Source organism: Brachycentrus maculatus, unplaced genomic scaffold (genome assembly GCF_059751285.1).
Source record: "Brachycentrus maculatus isolate JH-2025_06_01 unplaced genomic scaffold, ASM5975128v1 h1tg000147l, whole genome shotgun sequence".
Classification (NCBI taxonomy): Eukaryota; Metazoa; Arthropoda; class Insecta; order Trichoptera; family Brachycentridae; genus Brachycentrus; species Brachycentrus maculatus.
The window spans coordinates 2,158,241-2,176,050 of NW_028280900.1; the positions used below are offsets into that span (position 1 = coordinate 2,158,241).

General features: G+C 37.1%; 1 protein-coding gene across 1 annotated transcript in view; it reads right to left on the bottom strand.

The window, feature by feature from the left end:
* AdamTS-B (ADAM metallopeptidase with thrombospondin type 1 motif B) overlaps positions 1 to 17,810 on the bottom strand; it is a 96,629-nt gene that overhangs the window by 22,760 nt on the left and 56,059 nt on the right. The window contains exon 8 of the mRNA XM_088261123.1: positions 72 to 185. Within this exon, the coding sequence (XP_088117249.1) occupies positions 72 to 185 (114 nt within the window). The remainder of the gene's footprint in view (positions 1 to 71; positions 186 to 17,810) is intronic.

Genomic DNA, 17,810 nt, shown 5'->3' on the forward strand with positions numbered 1-17,810 from the left:
TTGTCGCGATGATTTTGACGAAGCCATCAATGTATGGGTGTATCGATCCGATCGATCGGTGCAGTACTCACTTGTGTCCTAGTTCGTGGGTGATGGTGTGCGCCAGGGTTATGCCGTTGTCCTCGTTCACGGAGCAGCTCCTGTCCGGGAGACACATTCCGGCCACGTGTGCCACCCCAAGCGTGCTGGAACAAGAAGAGATATGAAATGGGTGCGAGTCTCCGGTGCGAGTGTATGGTAGGACCGCGCCAACTAATTACACGAGACATTGAACATGCCAGACGGGCCAGACTCGCGACGGCGCGTAATGGCGATATGAGAGGATGATATTTAAGTGATCGTAAAATGAAGACGACGGCGGTGACAGTTCAGTGGATCTCGGATACGGGAATAATGTTTCTGCGCTCAGAACTCGAGACGCATGGGACGCGAGGCCGTACCGGATACCGAGGATGCTATACCAACTAGCGAGACCTGGAGGGTGTAGGAGGACTTTACGAAGCGAAACGTGAATATCGGTCACTCGAGAAAAGCGTTTATTATCGTTTCCATTTCATATTTTTCTTACGAAAATAGTGACCCGAATTGACTGAGTCACTTTTGCTAGTATGTATTCGCGAGTTATGCACGTACATAATTCACTATAGGATCTATTCTTAAAACCTCTAGTCTTTCCTTGTCTTGCCTTCACCTAGCTAAAATAATTATTTTTACTGGCAAATAAGCATGGTATTCAGATTTACGTCCTAAAATTAAATATGCAAATATGGACACATTTTAGCAGCTAACTGCCAATCGAACAATTTATAGAAAACATAACTCATTTTTTACCTTTATTTTTACTGGTCAATAAGTAGAATATTTTCTACGCCGGTTCAATTTTAATTGCATAATATATGATTATCATCAGACAGCACATTAAAAATGTTTTTTTAAGGTATTTTACTAGGGATTGTGTTTTTTTAAAGTTTGTACGTATTGATCAATGAACCTTTTCGAGTCGACCAAAATCGCAAGTGATCAACATTTTATGTAGTTGTAAGTGTGAGAATAGTGGGGGAGTGTGCACTAACCATACCTTAAGTACTTTGCTTGACCTGAAAAAAAAAAAAAAAAAAGGCTATTGAGATTTTTCGCACGATACTGAGAGATATTTTGGACTATCAATTGTCGTGTGAGTTTAAAAGGGTTCTATTGATATACCCTTCACGCGAAAGAACTGATCAAACCCACAGGACGTTGTTATGCATAAAATGGTAAGTTTGCGAAATTGTCAAAGTGATCAGAAGACAAGAAATGAACCTAATCATTTTTGAACATTGTAAAATGATGATAATTAGGTCTACAATTTCCATTTGTTGATTCCTTTAGAAAGCATGAATTATCCAAATAATTTTAAAGAGGACTATAAGCCGATTCCAATATAATGTATGTAACAAGAATAGTTCGATTTGAATAGGAATCCCCGCAAAGTTGGGATATTCCAATTCTTTTACTGGCTATAAGTAAATCTGTAGAAATACGTACTGATCACTACCAAGTGACGTGTAGTCTTGTTTTCATGCTGTTGTAGTGATTGCCCTGACGAAGAGACGGATACGTCTCGAAACCGGTAGACAAAAAATCTCGGTGAGTGGTTATAAACTAATATTTCTAACAATATTGTAATAAAAATATATGAAAGTAAAAACGAATCAATTGTTGAACATTAAATTGCTCATATATTTATGTTTAACACATATTAAACATTCACGCATAGTTTCTGAATTGTCCCATATTGTTGACTGTAGGAGTAATTATAATGAATGTCTGTACAAAGTGGGTACCTACCTCACTACTTACTACTGGAATTACATTAAACGCGTACAAAGAAAGCGTGTCGTCTAGACTCTAGACACTACCGATTTTATCTCGGTGGCTATTTAAAGCTCCTGTAGGTCAGCGAGGTAGAAGAGACATTACCGAATACTTTTATTAATATTATGTATATCCCGGAACAAATAGCATTTTGTTTTTTTTCCCCGAGAGCGATGAGTCGGAGAGCTTCTATTACCGAGTCGATATAAATTCTCATTAATCTTATTTTATTTTAAGCTTACTTAAGTACTTTGCTTGACCTGAAAATAAAATAAAAAAAGTCTATCGAGATTTTTCGCACGATACTGAGATATTTTGGACTATCAATTGTCGTGTGAGTTTAAAAGGGTTCTATTGATATAGGGTAGACTGGGTACGGTTGAAACAAAGGACGGTTGAAACAGAGCAAATATCTTGCAAACCGTATGCGGTAGGGTGAAGGGTCCAAGGGACGAACAAAGCGGACAACAAGTTCAAACACGAATATCAGTGTTGCATCGCTCGCCGCACGGTGCAGTGGCTTGTAGGAGGTCCTATTGTATTTTGATAACCAAAAGTAAGTATTTTTGTTCTGAGAATTTTCCTTTTATTACGGTTTCTATTGAAACGATATTATTGAGTATGATTTTGTGTTTGAAATGAAGCTTGTAGAACACGATATAGTGATTAGTTTTAATGTGCCATTATTGTTAACATTACTATTTTCTGTTTTCCACCTAAAGGAGGGGTTGGGGACGGTTGAAACATTTTTTGTGGGTACGGTTGAAACAACATATTTTTTCAGTTTTCCTGTTTTCTAGATGCCGTGAGTACGCGCAAGAAAGACTTCGAGAGGGGAGGTCGACTTGTCGAGGTATACATACGATTATGAGGAGGTTAAAGCAGGAGATTCACTGCGAAAAGCGTCGGAAAAGCATGGATTAAACCACTGTTCGCTCATTAGATATATACGAAAGCGAGATGCATCTGGTGAAGAAGAAAATGGGATTTGAACCCCACAACGAAGTTTTTAATAAAGAGTAGGAACAGGAGCTTGCAAAATACTTGCTACTAAAAAAAAACAGAGAAAGAAGAGATAAAAAAGGAGTATGAAATAAGGTTGAAACGGGTGAAAACTAAGTAAGTGAAGAAAAGATTGGATGGAGGAAAAAGTAGAAGGATCGTTAAAGGAAAAAATAATCATAATACGCAACAGGAATCATCATCAAAAGAGGACGAGTGCTATTGTCTTGTTTGTCTGTCACTGTATTCAGAGAGCAGATCCGGTGAAAAGTGCATACAGTGCACCACTTGTAAACTGTGGGCTCAAGAAGACTGCACAAAGGGTGGTCTTAGCTATGTTTGCCACAATTGCGACTCGGAATGATCCCAAAGCTAGATTTTCGCTTGATTTATGACTAATCAAAATGACAGAAGTGTTTCCTTTTAGTTTATTCACAGATTATTTTCGTTCGATTTGTTTTTTTTTAAATGCCATTGTTTTTAGTTGTTTTTGTTCATTACATATCTGTAGACTGATTAATATTGTCATGCGGTGCCATAATTATTTGTAAAACAAAAATAAATAATGAATAAAACGTCTTACAATATTAAATATTGATTTATTTGCGTGTGTTTCAACTGACCCCAATCACTGTTTCAACTGCCCCTGGTATGGGGACGGTTGAAACAAATCGGATATATTTTTTAAATTTGATCTGCCACTAAAAATAACACACCGGGTACTGAAATAATACTTTCCATTAGTAGACAGAAACACCCTCTTGTATTTAATGCATCTTCATCATCGCTTGACTTGTAAAGAGCAATACTATAGACAATATAAGCAAAATTGTTTCAACCGTACCCAGTCTACCCTACCCTTCACGCGAAAGAACTGATCAAACCCACAGGACGTTGTTATGCATAAAATGGTAAGTTTGCGAAATTGTCAAAGTGATCAGAAGACAAGAAATGAACCTAATCATTTTTGAACATTGTAAAATGATGATAATTAGGTCTACAATTTCCATTTGTTGATTCCTTTAGAAAGCATGAATTATCCAATTAATTTTAAAGCGGACTATAAGCCGATTCCAATATAATGTATGTAACAAGAATAGCTCGATTTGAATAGGATTCCCCGCAATGTTGGGATATTCCAATTCTTTTACTGGCTATAAGTAAATCTGTAGAAATACGTACTGATCACTTAATACGTACTCGTATACATAATATCCATTTGAAAAAGGTTATTTTAAATTTATTAAAACCTTTATTTGATAGTTATTCGTCAGTCGTAATATTTAGAGAAACATCTCATATATTTCTATGCGCGATATTTTCTTGATATATGAACTTTATTCTATAATATGATAATTACAATAACTTATAAACTCACAGCCTACTAGTATTATGCTGTGAGTTTATAACCTATTGTAATTATCATATTAAATAAAAAAGCTTATGTATCACGATGAAAATATTGCGCATAAAAATATATGAGATTTTTTTATACCTAGGTATTTTATAAATCAATCTGGCCATTACTTCACATAACGTTACAATATCGCGGTACTAAGTTTATTTTCGGGTTGTAATATTTTCAAATGTGCTACGAGCATTTATTATGAAGTTAAACGAATTTGTTGAACGGTTCTATTTACGCACCGGACTGAGTCCGACAGCATTCACTAAATAAGTTGTCACACGTGCACACGTGTGTCCGTCCAACACCATTCTGTAGTATGTAAATATTGCGCATTACCACGATACACCTAGTTTCACGAGAATTTGACATTGCAAATATCCCTTTTGAGAACATGCATATTTTTTACATTTATTTTATATCCGTAATTTTGTTAAATATTTATTCATTTAAATTATAAGTAAATTCTTATGGAGTTAAATTTGCATATATTTTTTTTCGTTTTTTTCAACTCGATCGCTGTTATATATAACTCATAAGCGTCAAATATATTTGATGGCAAACAGATGACGCAAGTTGAAAGAAATTTCCGTAAATGAGAAAGGAATCAAAGGGAAAGAGTAGGAGAAAAACCACGACAAAAGTCATCATATCCTATTTCGCTGAGAAGTAGAAATATGTATATTCTGTATAAAAACAGCGATTATAGATTAGCGATTCGTTAGCTGCGTTTTGGAAATGCGTTTGTCTTTTTCCTAAAATACGCGGGATTCGATTTATTTTATATGTTCTGTAAAGTATGAGGGAATGTCGAGTTGGTGACAGACAGGTGACGGGAGGTGAATATCCCTCCCTGACCGGCGACCGGTGACTCACCGTCAGCGTGAGTACACCGCGCACTGCACACGTCACACAGGGTCTGTTCGTGCCTTCCGAGTGTCCACTGTCCACTGTCCAGCTAGAAGCCGGACAGAGGATACCGCGAAGGATACGAGACGTCCCGCTTTATGATTCGGCGCCAGGGCGAGTGTCCGAATGCGGTTTCACGTACTCGTTTCCATTCCCTCTTTACTGATATCACGTAAGTACATATTCTCGGCAGAAATGATTTATGATTTTTTTACGTGTTTCTTTACAAGAGGTCAGAATTCGGGGAATTTGATCAAACGATGTAACCCGATTAGAGTTCTCAAAAATATACATTTTAAGTGTTCGAACATAAAAGTGTAAGTATTATTACCTCCATTCTCCGGTTCAGTAGAGTCGAACTCCAGCCTCGGCGGGAATATATGCGTACGGTGCCCCTCGGACCGTTTACTCGTAAACTGACCATTGTATGCGGAGTATAAAAGTTTATTAACTTATGTAGATACATAAAATAAGGAAAGTGGTCAAAATATTAATACGCCACCATACATAAATTGTACGCGTTATGTATTTCGTCCATTATTTACGTTTCGAATGTTTATTATTCGTATAAAACTACATAAGACGCGCGAGTTTTGCGTACTAAAATAGAGCGGTCGGTTTATTTATTCGCGGTTTAATGGAGACATTGATTTTTCGCCTTCGACCTTTTAGTTGGAGCGTAACTAATCGAAGAAACAATATTTGTTTAACCCGATTCTGTCATCGCCGTGCAAAAATCACCGCCAAAAATATCGGAAACAATGATTTCGGGCTCTAGACCGATGGATAGTTCGATATTCGCTAACGGAGCGGAAAAATATCTCGATACGAAATGGGCCATCATAAATATTGGGTCGGTGCCAAGTGGGCTCGGCTTCATCACCGCAGCAGTCCTACAGAGGAGCGTCTGCTGTCTGCTGTCTGCCGTCTGCCCTCTGCTGTGGAGGCGACACTCGCCGTCCATTCATGCGAGCGCATAACACTTAGCCATTATGCTAATGGCGACAGTTGACGCTCGAATGTTAATGAGAGATTAACGCGACTGTCGATATTCCGCATATCGTCATGTCCACGCATAATGCTCCGCAATGCTGCACCTACAGGCTGCGGCCTGCAGACTGCAGACTGCAGACACCGAGACACTGCAGAGAATACCGGGGACATCACGCCACATCGTCAAACTGTAGCGTTGTATTCAAACTGTGCTGTGTAATAATACCGGCGGAGCAGAAAGTCATTGACAATCTCGCGCACAAAGAACAAAATTATGCATTTTATAAGACAATATTAATGTTCCGTATTTGCTAACAAAGCGACACAATGCCTGTTAAGTTTGTCGGTACTGAATTTTAATATGTATTATTTTGAAGAAAATAATAATTGTATTGTTAATTTGCTACGTATAACTTCACGTTGTGTTTCACCGGAGCTGATTCATGACGAATTAATGAATGCAATTTACAATTATTGTTAATACAATATAAGTGTCCTAGGAAATATTTTAATTATTTTTAAACAACGAAGAATAGATGAAACATCCGATTGCCAACCCCACGTTTTATCATTACCTACGTGCTTTTTTGTTGCGTGAATATGTAATTTGGATTCTCGACTGACGAACAAAACATGTTGATGAATTATAATGTGACAGAACGTGTAATACACCCGATGACGCCACGAGAACGTTTCGTAGGGCTACTCGTCCGATATGTATTTACAATTTATAGTGAAACTTTAGGCGCGGTAAGGCTAATTGGCTCGGATCAGACGAAAAGGTGAAACTCTTCAATTCAACCGGCAGTTGATAAGAAAGAGTAAGATAATCATTTCTACTCTCTCATAGACAGTCTACGCACAAGCGTTCTGTGTTTATACGTAGCATAAGAAATCGGTAGACGCTTGCATACATTGTACCTACTGTAAAACAATTTCTATCATGTGACAAGTGAAATGGAGAAAAAGACAAGCACAGAAAGAATTTGAACCTTCAGAGAACGAAAAAAAGCAAATACATAAACTACAAAAATCGGTACAAACTAATTTAGAAAGAAGTACCTATAATGTTTCGAGGCAGGGGGATGGCGCGAGAGGAATAAGGTGGGCAACAATATACCCTACCAACGACCCTTGCCGACGATACTGGATGCGTCGATAGGAGAATCTAAATGCGCCATTCCCGAGGAGTGGCATACGAGTGGAAATAAAAGTGGTATAAGAGATCAACGAAATGAACCTATTCGGCTGAGCCACAGACAAATATAAATAGACCCACCAGGGCATACACATAATTTCAATGCATTATGCATTATGGGTGCGAATAGGAGTTGATGTATTAAGATTTATATATATATATATATATATATATATATATATATATATATATATATATATATATATATATATATATATATATATATATATATATATATATACACAAAAAGTCGCAAGTATCGAGTTAGGTTAGAATAAGTAAGAAGGATTGAGTAAGTAAAGCTAGCATGTGTTTGCCAAAACATCACGATAATAATTATGTAAATGTAACTCGTATTTGATAAAATTGGTGAATGACGAACTGTTAAAGTCATCATTTATGTAATCGGATCATGATAATTTATTATAAAATTATGTGTGTTTATAAATTCTTATTTTCATAAGAAAACCATTTTTCTTGATTAATTTTGAATACCATTCTCGATGGAAGTCGTAACATATAGCGAGTCTCAGACATTCGCGTCCGGGACACAATTTATTCGGAACAGTGATACGAATAATATATAAAATGTTTGTTAACACTACTCTTAATGGATCGTGGAAGATTTATTACCTTTAAAGAGAGATGAGTTATTAGTTCATTTACATTGGAACATTTACTTGATTACATTTTACAAACATTTTAATTGTTTTTGTATTGGTTTGAAGTGAAATGACTTTTTGTGAAGGCTGATATTTTAAATAATATTATTTGAAAATAGACATACATAATTTTATTTTTATTATTAAATTACAGACAGACAAATTACATATCTTATGATCAAACGTTGATAAATGTAACAATCGATAATGGCAGTACTTTTATTACGAATAAAATAGATAATAACGTATTACCAGAAAAAAAATCATGAAACCTTTGAGACTGATAAACATTAGTATTAAGTGGAGCGTACATAGAAATCTGGAAACGGATACGCATAAGAAAAACGTTTCTTTCTGATTTTGCCGGTTACTTTTCCGTATAAATACGAGATCGCGAAACCCGCAAACTGTTTTACAACAAGCGAACATTCTGTAAATAAATTGTTCATATTTTTGATTGGCAATTGTCCAACACTTATCGTCGGCTCTTTGTGAAGAAAGATCCCATCAATATTGTATAATGAAAGCTCTCAAGTGCTAGGCTACGCGCGTAGTTCATTCCCCGCGCGAAGTAGGTAGCGAGTAGTGGCGAGTGGCGAGTGGCGAGTGGCTTCTACCTAGTCGAGAGAAGACGAGGCGATATGTGTACCCACTAATCCGACTATTATGCTCGAATCATTAACGTGTAAACATTAGGTCATTTTGTTAAACACTTTCTCTTTGCAGCTGTCCTGTCAATTAAAAAAAATACCGGTGTTTGTATATGCGGCGATAATATTTGAAGTCCTACTCGCGAAATTCCCATTAACTGCGCTTTGCCGGTAAGCGGTAAGCGCTGAGCAGCGTGTAGTGGTATAGTATTATATGGCGATCTAAATATTTACAGTCCCAAGTCTCGCAATATCTCAATTGACAGGATTGCGTGTATGCATAAATCAAGTTTGACGATTGTCGTTCGACGTATTCATCAGATTCGTGTCTCGCCGCAGACGGGTGGAAATTCGCGACTCGAAATTATCCGACGAAATGGAACACGAGGCGGACACAGGAAAAGGCGGCAGATGTTTTCTTTGATTTACAGAATGATATCGGAGAATACATACGATCGGCCACAACTCCTAGAGCAGTCGCGTATGCGCGTATACAGATAGGATACAGGACACGAGTGTGTTAGGGGAAATAGACGTGTCTACTGTGTGCTGGAGTACGAGTCTCTAGGTGAGTGTGTGGATATATTTAGCCGGCGATGGGAACAGCGCCGGCATCACTATTTGCATGAACACAATTACACGCGACATGGCAGTCGGGCTGCTGCGGGGCACTAAGATACCCCCTTTGTGCCCCGTTTAAGCGCCGAACGTCAGAATAAGACTGCCTGGATGGGTTGATATGTAATCAGTGAGTTTTTGTTTAAAGTTCAGTTGCTCTTCAGTCGTCAGTAGTACCATAATTTAATTATGTAAATGTTTTTCATGAAAAAATACACAAAAAATCATTGCTATACGACTACTTCATTAAAGTTAATTAAAATTTAACCTCAGCGGTAAAATTAATTAGAAGAAAACCAATTAATTTTTAGCCAGAATTTGTGTTAGAAACTAATGTAGTACTGTAATTTATTGCCAGTTTAAAATTAGATACAAATACAGTTATATATATATATATATATATATATATATATATATATATATATATATATATATATATATATATATATATATATATATATATATATATATATATATAATTTTATTAAATTTTTTGATACATATTGATATGTTTACATGTATCTATCAAGCTCAAGGTTTGACAATAAATCGTACGGAATCGGTTGCGCGGATCAGATAAAAGTATATTTGGAATCTGAAGATTTATGAGTATTTACTCAGTGTAAAGTGTGGAGAGATATGTGAAGAAGAGTGACGCGGCGTTAAGAGAAGATTCGTCCGATGACATAAGTCTCAGGAATTAGTGACTCATTGTTTAGCTCTGAAATATCGGCTAGGATTTCAGGAAGTAGAAGAGTGAACAAACATCTCCGAAATATATGGAATCCGTAGGATATCAGCTGTAAGCGACAAGTGCTCAGGCTCAGGGGTCAGTGAAGGTAAGGTTCACACGAGGTCCGTGCTCCTCCCTCCTCCCGTGCGTCACGCCGGAGGGGTTTCCTTGTAATAGTTACGTATCGTGTACACGTACTGTACAATACTACCAACGTAGAAGCTGGGAGATCGGAGATGTATGAGAAAAGTATTTCACGAATGATATGTGATGTAAAGGCCGCATCCACCGATTTTATTTCGTTAAACTTATTGCCTTAAATTCAGCGCTTTGACGGTTTGCGGTCGTTAGTTGGTTCGATCCCGTTGCTCCCGTTGTATGATTCGGGATTTTACGCTTTGCGGATAAATAGCATTAAACACGAGACATAGATATTTGATGATGGGTAAGGAATCTACAATTTTACCGAATCATTAAGAAAACTATGTAGAAATAACGGGAAGTGCGCAATCGCGCCTTGTATTCGCGACATCACGACGACTAAAGTAGTAATTTATCTTCCTATTGGTGTTTTACTAAAATTACAAATCGAAATTATTTATTTCTAGAAAATTTGTACGTAGGTATTCATAAATTTTGATAAAATATGATAAAATAAATTTTGACGGCTTCGCAAATGACAAGTATTTTAAAATCGGTATGTAAGTTTCTGCTAGCGAGCATTATTATGCATATTTGGAGGATCGATTTATGCGAGCAATTCTCGCGACAACAATATATTATTTGGCGATTCTACTGTAAGGACAGTAATAGTACGCAATGGGTATTAGTAGCCATCACATCCCCTCGATGCGCTTTCCGCGACTGCGAACCGACGCGGCATGCAGCATCACTACCGTACAGGGTGCCGGCATTGTTTCATTTCTTAATAAAACTAACATGCGCGGACTGAGCGATCGCGAGTAACTATCGTATTAAAGAGATATTTTAACATTTTGTTTCGTACCTAATCAATAGCTCGCCTTTAATATTGTAATATTTGTGTAAACACAGAACACATTATACAGAAGCTGTTACCTGCTGGCTACACATACTACGCGAGCACCGCACTACTCGGCGCGATAAGTTCTTACGAAATGCGGCATCGGATTTAGTAAATACGGCTATCGGGTATTATCCTTCAACAGCGCCGCGAGACAAGAGACAAGAGACAAGAGACAAGAGACGAGCTCGCCCGATTACTCGCCGCTCGGAATGCGCGATGTTGGATTTGTGCACGTGGCGAGTATTGTCTGCCGACGGACTCCGTACGCGGGAGAGAATTAATCAGTTGGATAAATAACTTTGATGAGGAGCCGATAGCGGTAATGTGTACATAGCCATATTGTATCAGCCGAGCGCACCGCGGAAGCCTCTGCGCTCCACAGCCGCGCGCTCCAGTCGCGAGCGCGCCGAATCGGGATCGGCGAATACGCTAATGGTTAGTAGCGGAATACTTTCGTGTTGTGTTCGGGCTGCCACGTTACAATGTGTTCAGAAAATAACTTAATATTAATATACCCCCGACTAGAATATTTGGGTTAACTACGAGTAATAGCGCCTGTGCGTTATGTACAATATGCGCTCGTAAGTGAATTTTGCAGCAAATCATAATTCAGCTCGTAACACGAACGCTAGTCTTGTGTAATTCTCTTCGATGTTTATGATTTCCTCGGCTAATCATATTTTACACAACGTTTAGCGATTCATTTGTGATTTTGCGACATTCCGCTAACCCGATTTTATCGGAGAACATTCTGGACAAAAGTCGGTAAAATATTTTGGCGCCATTCCTCGTTCCGCGATACCTACTCTCGTGCTAATCGGGTCTAGCCACACAATCGGTCAGCTATAAACGAGAGGGTGATGCTGGCATGTCTGCGTTTATTTAATATTATATTTAAACAACAAAGTAGATAGTTCGTGATATACTCGTAAAATTACGAAAATAGTAATTCGGCGAATCATGGTCGAGTTCCGACCGCAGTTGTATAATGTGTGCGAGTACCTACACAGCAGAAAGTAGGATGTAGTTTTACCAAAATGAAATATGGTATAGGTACATCTAAAACGAGAAAATAACTCCCAATTATAACGGCATTTATATTCGGCTTTCCGTGAATTATAGATAATAAATGAGAATAAAAAGGCGTGGGTTTAATTCACAACAGCTAATTTAGTTTTTATATAGCAATAAAACCCACAACACGAAGTGGTATTTCGACGCAGCCGAGGGTGTTGGACTTTATACTGGAATTAGGAATATTGTAATTATAGATAATAAATGAGAATAAAAAGGCGTGGGTTTAATTCACAACAGCTAATTTAGTTTTTATATAGCAATAAAACCCACAACACGAAGTGGTATTTCGACGCAGCCGAGGGTGTTGGACTTTATACTGGAATTAGGAATATTGTAATTATAGATAATAAATGAGAATAAAAAGGCGTGGGTTTAATTCACAACAGCTAATTTAGTTTTTATATAGCAATAAAACCCACAACACGAAGTGGTATTTCGACGCAGCCGAGGGTGTTGGACTTTATACTGGAATTAGGAATATTGTAATTATAGATAATAAATGAGAATAAAAAGGCGTGGGTTTAATTCACAACAGCTAATTTAGTTTTTATATAGCAATAAAACCCACAACACGAAGTGGTATTTCGACGCAGCCGAGGGTGTTGGACTTTATACTGGAATTAGGAATATTGTAATTATAGATAATAAATGAGAATAAAAAGGCGTGGGTTTAATTCACAACAGCTAATTTAGTTTTTATATAGCAATAAAACCCACAACACGAAGTGGTATTTCGACGCAGCCGAGGGTGTTGGACTTTATACTGGAATTAGGAATATTGTAATTATAGATAATAAATGAGAATAAAAAGGCGTGGGTTTAATTCACAACAGCTAATTTAGTTTTTATATAGCAATAAAACCCACAACACGAAGTGGTATTTCGACGCAGCCGAGGGTGTTGGACTTTATACTGGAATTAGGAATATTGTAATTACTGAACAACTCGCATCACTGACATTACTTACGACTTATTATATTATGGAAGCGATTTAACCTGTCATCTTCGTCTTGTTTGTCGTGTTAATTCATACAAGAAATAACCAGAGAGTAAGATAGCGACAATTTGCATCCGCAATGTAAAAAGGAAACAAATTCGCCGATCGGTATGACTAAACTCATCCGCATAATACATATATCCTAAACATTGAATCGATCAACATCAAATTAAATTATTTGTAGCTTTAAGGTAGCGATATTTCTCGGTAGAACTACATTTTATATAATACAACAACTAAGTATATGGCTTTTTCCACTTTTATTTTATTTGGCCACCGACCGGGGTTCGTCGTTACCGATATCATCAGACTGGTGAAAAAAGTTATAAAGTTGTTGTTAATTATTATAAAATAGAATTAATAAGTGTTTTATTTATCTGAAACAGATTATAAACGCCTTCCTCTATGTCCTATCGGCAGACACATCTCTCCATTTGCAGATTGCAGCGCAGCGGACTGCCACAAATTGAGAATTGAAGAAAATAGCAATCTCGATATGCCGGTAGATAGGTATCGAGGTATGTAATAGTGTTGACAGTTACTCGTTTTATAGTTTGCTATGGGCAGATTATGAACTATCGTACTATCGCGAGCTGCGACCGGGCGGGGCGGTACTGCCAACACGGCGTACCTACATATTAAATGCCCGATTAGGGTAGGATTAGAATGTAACATGCGTACATCAATATGTAATATCAATATATCTAAACTTTGTTAACTATTGGCTTCATACAACTACTTAACCCTTAAAATATAAACTTAATTTATTTTTAGACATCTCATCAAAGATGAAGAAGAATATGGAAGTCTGGGTATGCCCAGACTTCCATATACTTCTTCATCTTTGATGAGATGTCAAAAAATAATATGAAAATAACTCCTGTAATTGGAGATAATCCAGATTTTGTGAACAAGCATTTGGACACACTCAAAATGTTGTATACTTAATTTCATTGAATTCCAAACAAACACTATAACTTTTATAATAAAAAACCCATAATAACATCAATATGTACATGTAACTACCCTGAATTAACAAAGTAGGTAACATAAGGTATCTAAGTAAAAACATAAAATGGAATTTTCAAACTGAATGTACTACAAAAAACTAAAAAAAACTTCTTTGAAACCGTACGTAACATCATAAATACAAAAGATGTAGTTCGCTTTAAGTCAGTCTATTCTACAGTATGGGAGTAAAGGTTGGAATGCGAATGGTACAAGTAATGCATGATTAAATAGTGTTTTCTTACCCAAAAATCAAAGTTCCGAGATGGACTCCGACAGAGGTCGCATCATTTGGCCATGTCGTATTTGATGCATGTCATAATCAATTTTGTTTCATTTAATTTTATAAATAAATATTGTAGAATTTACCCCTGGTACGATAAAACTCAGTGAGTGGAACATTATTTTAACTTAATTATGAAATGAATAGATATGCATACACCGAAAGAAAACAATTTTTGAAAAATCTCTATGATTAGTTATATAATTATAAACATAACTAGTATTTTTTACGGTAGTATTTATTAATTTAATAAGAATAGAACAAAGGGAAATATCAAAACATAAGACAATATATAAAAGATTCAGTCGTGTACGACGTTTGTTGCAACAAACGAAACATTTCAAGGGAGATTTAAATTTTCTGTAAACATTTCTTGGTAAAAATACATTATTTCATAAAAACAAAATCTGATTGGACTGATGATGACAGTAATGAGGAAACCTGGAAGTTTATACGTAAAAAATCTAGTCGGTGTTTATCATCTTAGATGAAAAAAATTGAGACTAAAATAAATTCAGTGACAGCTATTATTGTACGACGTTAACGCTGACTGTGACGACTCGGACATGTCAACGTTCTTGTATGAGTTCTTTTCATAAATACAAACTTTATAAGTTTGATATACTGGGATTTTGTAAGAAAGTAGGTACATCTTGCAATCAAATATGGCATATTTTGTGCACCTAATGCATATTTGAGTCGTTGTTCGTAAATTACAAGATCAAGCTTGCGTTTCAGAAGAAGCGCAAAGAAATATAACAATCGAGTAGCACCATAAAACTGGTTCTATATTATGATGTTTTCTCATCCAAGAATGGAACCTGCGCTCGAAGCTGCCCCGGAATAGTGCATCCAGAACAGTAGTGCGGAGGGAGAACGTACGAAGAACATACGTAACATAACTACAAATAATATTTTTTGTAAAAATGCGAAAGACACTGATACGTTTCGCGAATCTTCTACAGCTATTATTTATAATACCACGTGTCACATACATCCAGCATATATATATATATATATATATATATATATATATATATATATATATATATATATATATATATATATATATATATATCTTGGGAATCGAACCCGGGACCTCCAGAACGGTAGCCCCGAGCGTGCTGACCATTACACTACGGAGGCGGACATATATATATATATATGTATATATATATATATATATATATATATATATATATATATATATATATATATATATATATATATATATATATATATATATATATATATATATATATATATATATATATATATATATATATATATATATATATATATATATATATATATATATATATATATATATATATATATATATATATATACATATAATCCAACATATCACATAATCCAACATATTCCTTTTAAGGGGTGTAAGGCCAGCTTACGACTCACCAAAATACGTACCTAAAAGAAAAAATGCACAGGGATGAATTGTAATACATGAATAAAAGATTCAAAACACAATAATCAAGTTTATAGACAAATATGAATATTTGATGAGCTCGCATTGTATCTCAATTATTCGATCATGATAATTTTAAATTTACGTTCAATGTGAATCGATTGTTCTCAATTATTAATGACAGGAGTGCCCCAGACGTTTCAATGGTTGGAACCTTTCATAATAGCTTATTCCTACCTCCGATGAGATGATTGATCGCTATACTCCGCGAACACGTAATACGTACGAGTACACCGCACAAGTATTATGACGGCTGCAATATAAGACATTGCTGTCAGCGCTCGGATATCCCGCGTGTCAATCTTATTACAAGTACATTTCCCATACATCCTACATCATCGAATCAAATCGGGTCCCCAAAAATACTCGTATGCTTCCTGATACTTTAGGATAATCTATAGGTTTATGAAATTATCGGCTATATAATACTAATTATATTACGAACGAATAAAAAATAGCAACAAGCTGACCTTACGGCGTAGGTTGGGAAAGTCATTCCCCGGTAATTAAGTACCGTGTTGTAGAAAACAAGACTACAGAAGACGAGATGACACTGACCCTGAATCAGCCGTACGGCAATTCGGCCGCTCTATTCGACTCGCAGTGGGTGTACCAATTGGTGTTAGGTGGGGTACTTTAGCTGATATAATTTCTGTTCAGGCCGGAATGTTTATTGGGACTCGTCTGCCGCGTACCGATAGTAATCTGCGCCACCTTCTGCCGTACCTACCGTACCTACACCTCGCACTCGCGGTCCAGGGGACTGCCTGCCGCTCGCGGTGCGAGGGACGCCCCGCGGTGATCATCTCGGACATCAGATTATTTGTCTTCCGACGCCGGCCACACTCGATCCTTCTCGGTAAAGGGTTCTCGATCCCTTTTTCTATTTGTTTCCGTGGCGGGAGAGCGCTATTGTGTTCCGCCCCGTGCGACGGGTCGCGAGAGCTCAGTCACCCTCCCAGACTGCACCGGGAACAGACACACTCGTACGTACACTTCCACTTCCACTTCTCGGTTACGCTAATTTGTGAGATGCGAAGTTTGATCTAGAATCTAGATTAAGGTCGGGAATTCGAAAACGAGCTCGCACTTCGCTAAGGCGCTACGGAGTTTTGTAGGTCAAAGTAATGTATTTAGATCGCGTATGAATAAAGTCGTAAAAATTACGAAACATTTTCCACGGGTGAATTCATGAATAATGCACACAGAGAGGCCTCGCGCCTATTTACTCTATGACCATACAAGTAAAGGGATAAAACCAGATCAGGTTTCACGATTCGATTCCGAATGGCGCCCGTTGAATCGATTTCGAAAGTTGACGGAAAAGTTATTTCCATAAAGCTATTGTATTTAAATAGTTTCAATACGCGTCCATCAGTCGAGAGGAGAAAGTAGGGCACCTCGAGGCTCGGGGGTCGGGGGTCGGGGGCTCGAGGGCTCGGGGGCTCGGGGCCTTCGGGATGTGGCTCCCCGAGCCGCCCCGCGATGCCCACTCGCCTCGGCCACTCCCCTCGAGAGCCACTGCGGCTCTGGGATGGATGGAAATACATTTTACGAGCTTCACCGTTTAGAAGGAAAACTTTATGCTAATTGTACGAGATGTTATTATCGGCTTAATGTAAGTCTGTTATTGTATTCTACGTAGTTCGCTTAGAGGTAAGTTTGTTAGTAAGTGCTACATGTTTTGATTTACAACAATATGTAGTCTTAACATCGCATTTCGCCTTACTAATAATAAATCAAAGTGCTTACTAACCGCGTACTTACTTTGAAACAAATTTTTAATCGGATTTCACTAATACGTGACATCATTGTGGAAACGTCGATTCAATATTCAGGTGTCTTCGACGTCTGCAATCGATATTTATTATGAAAATACAAATT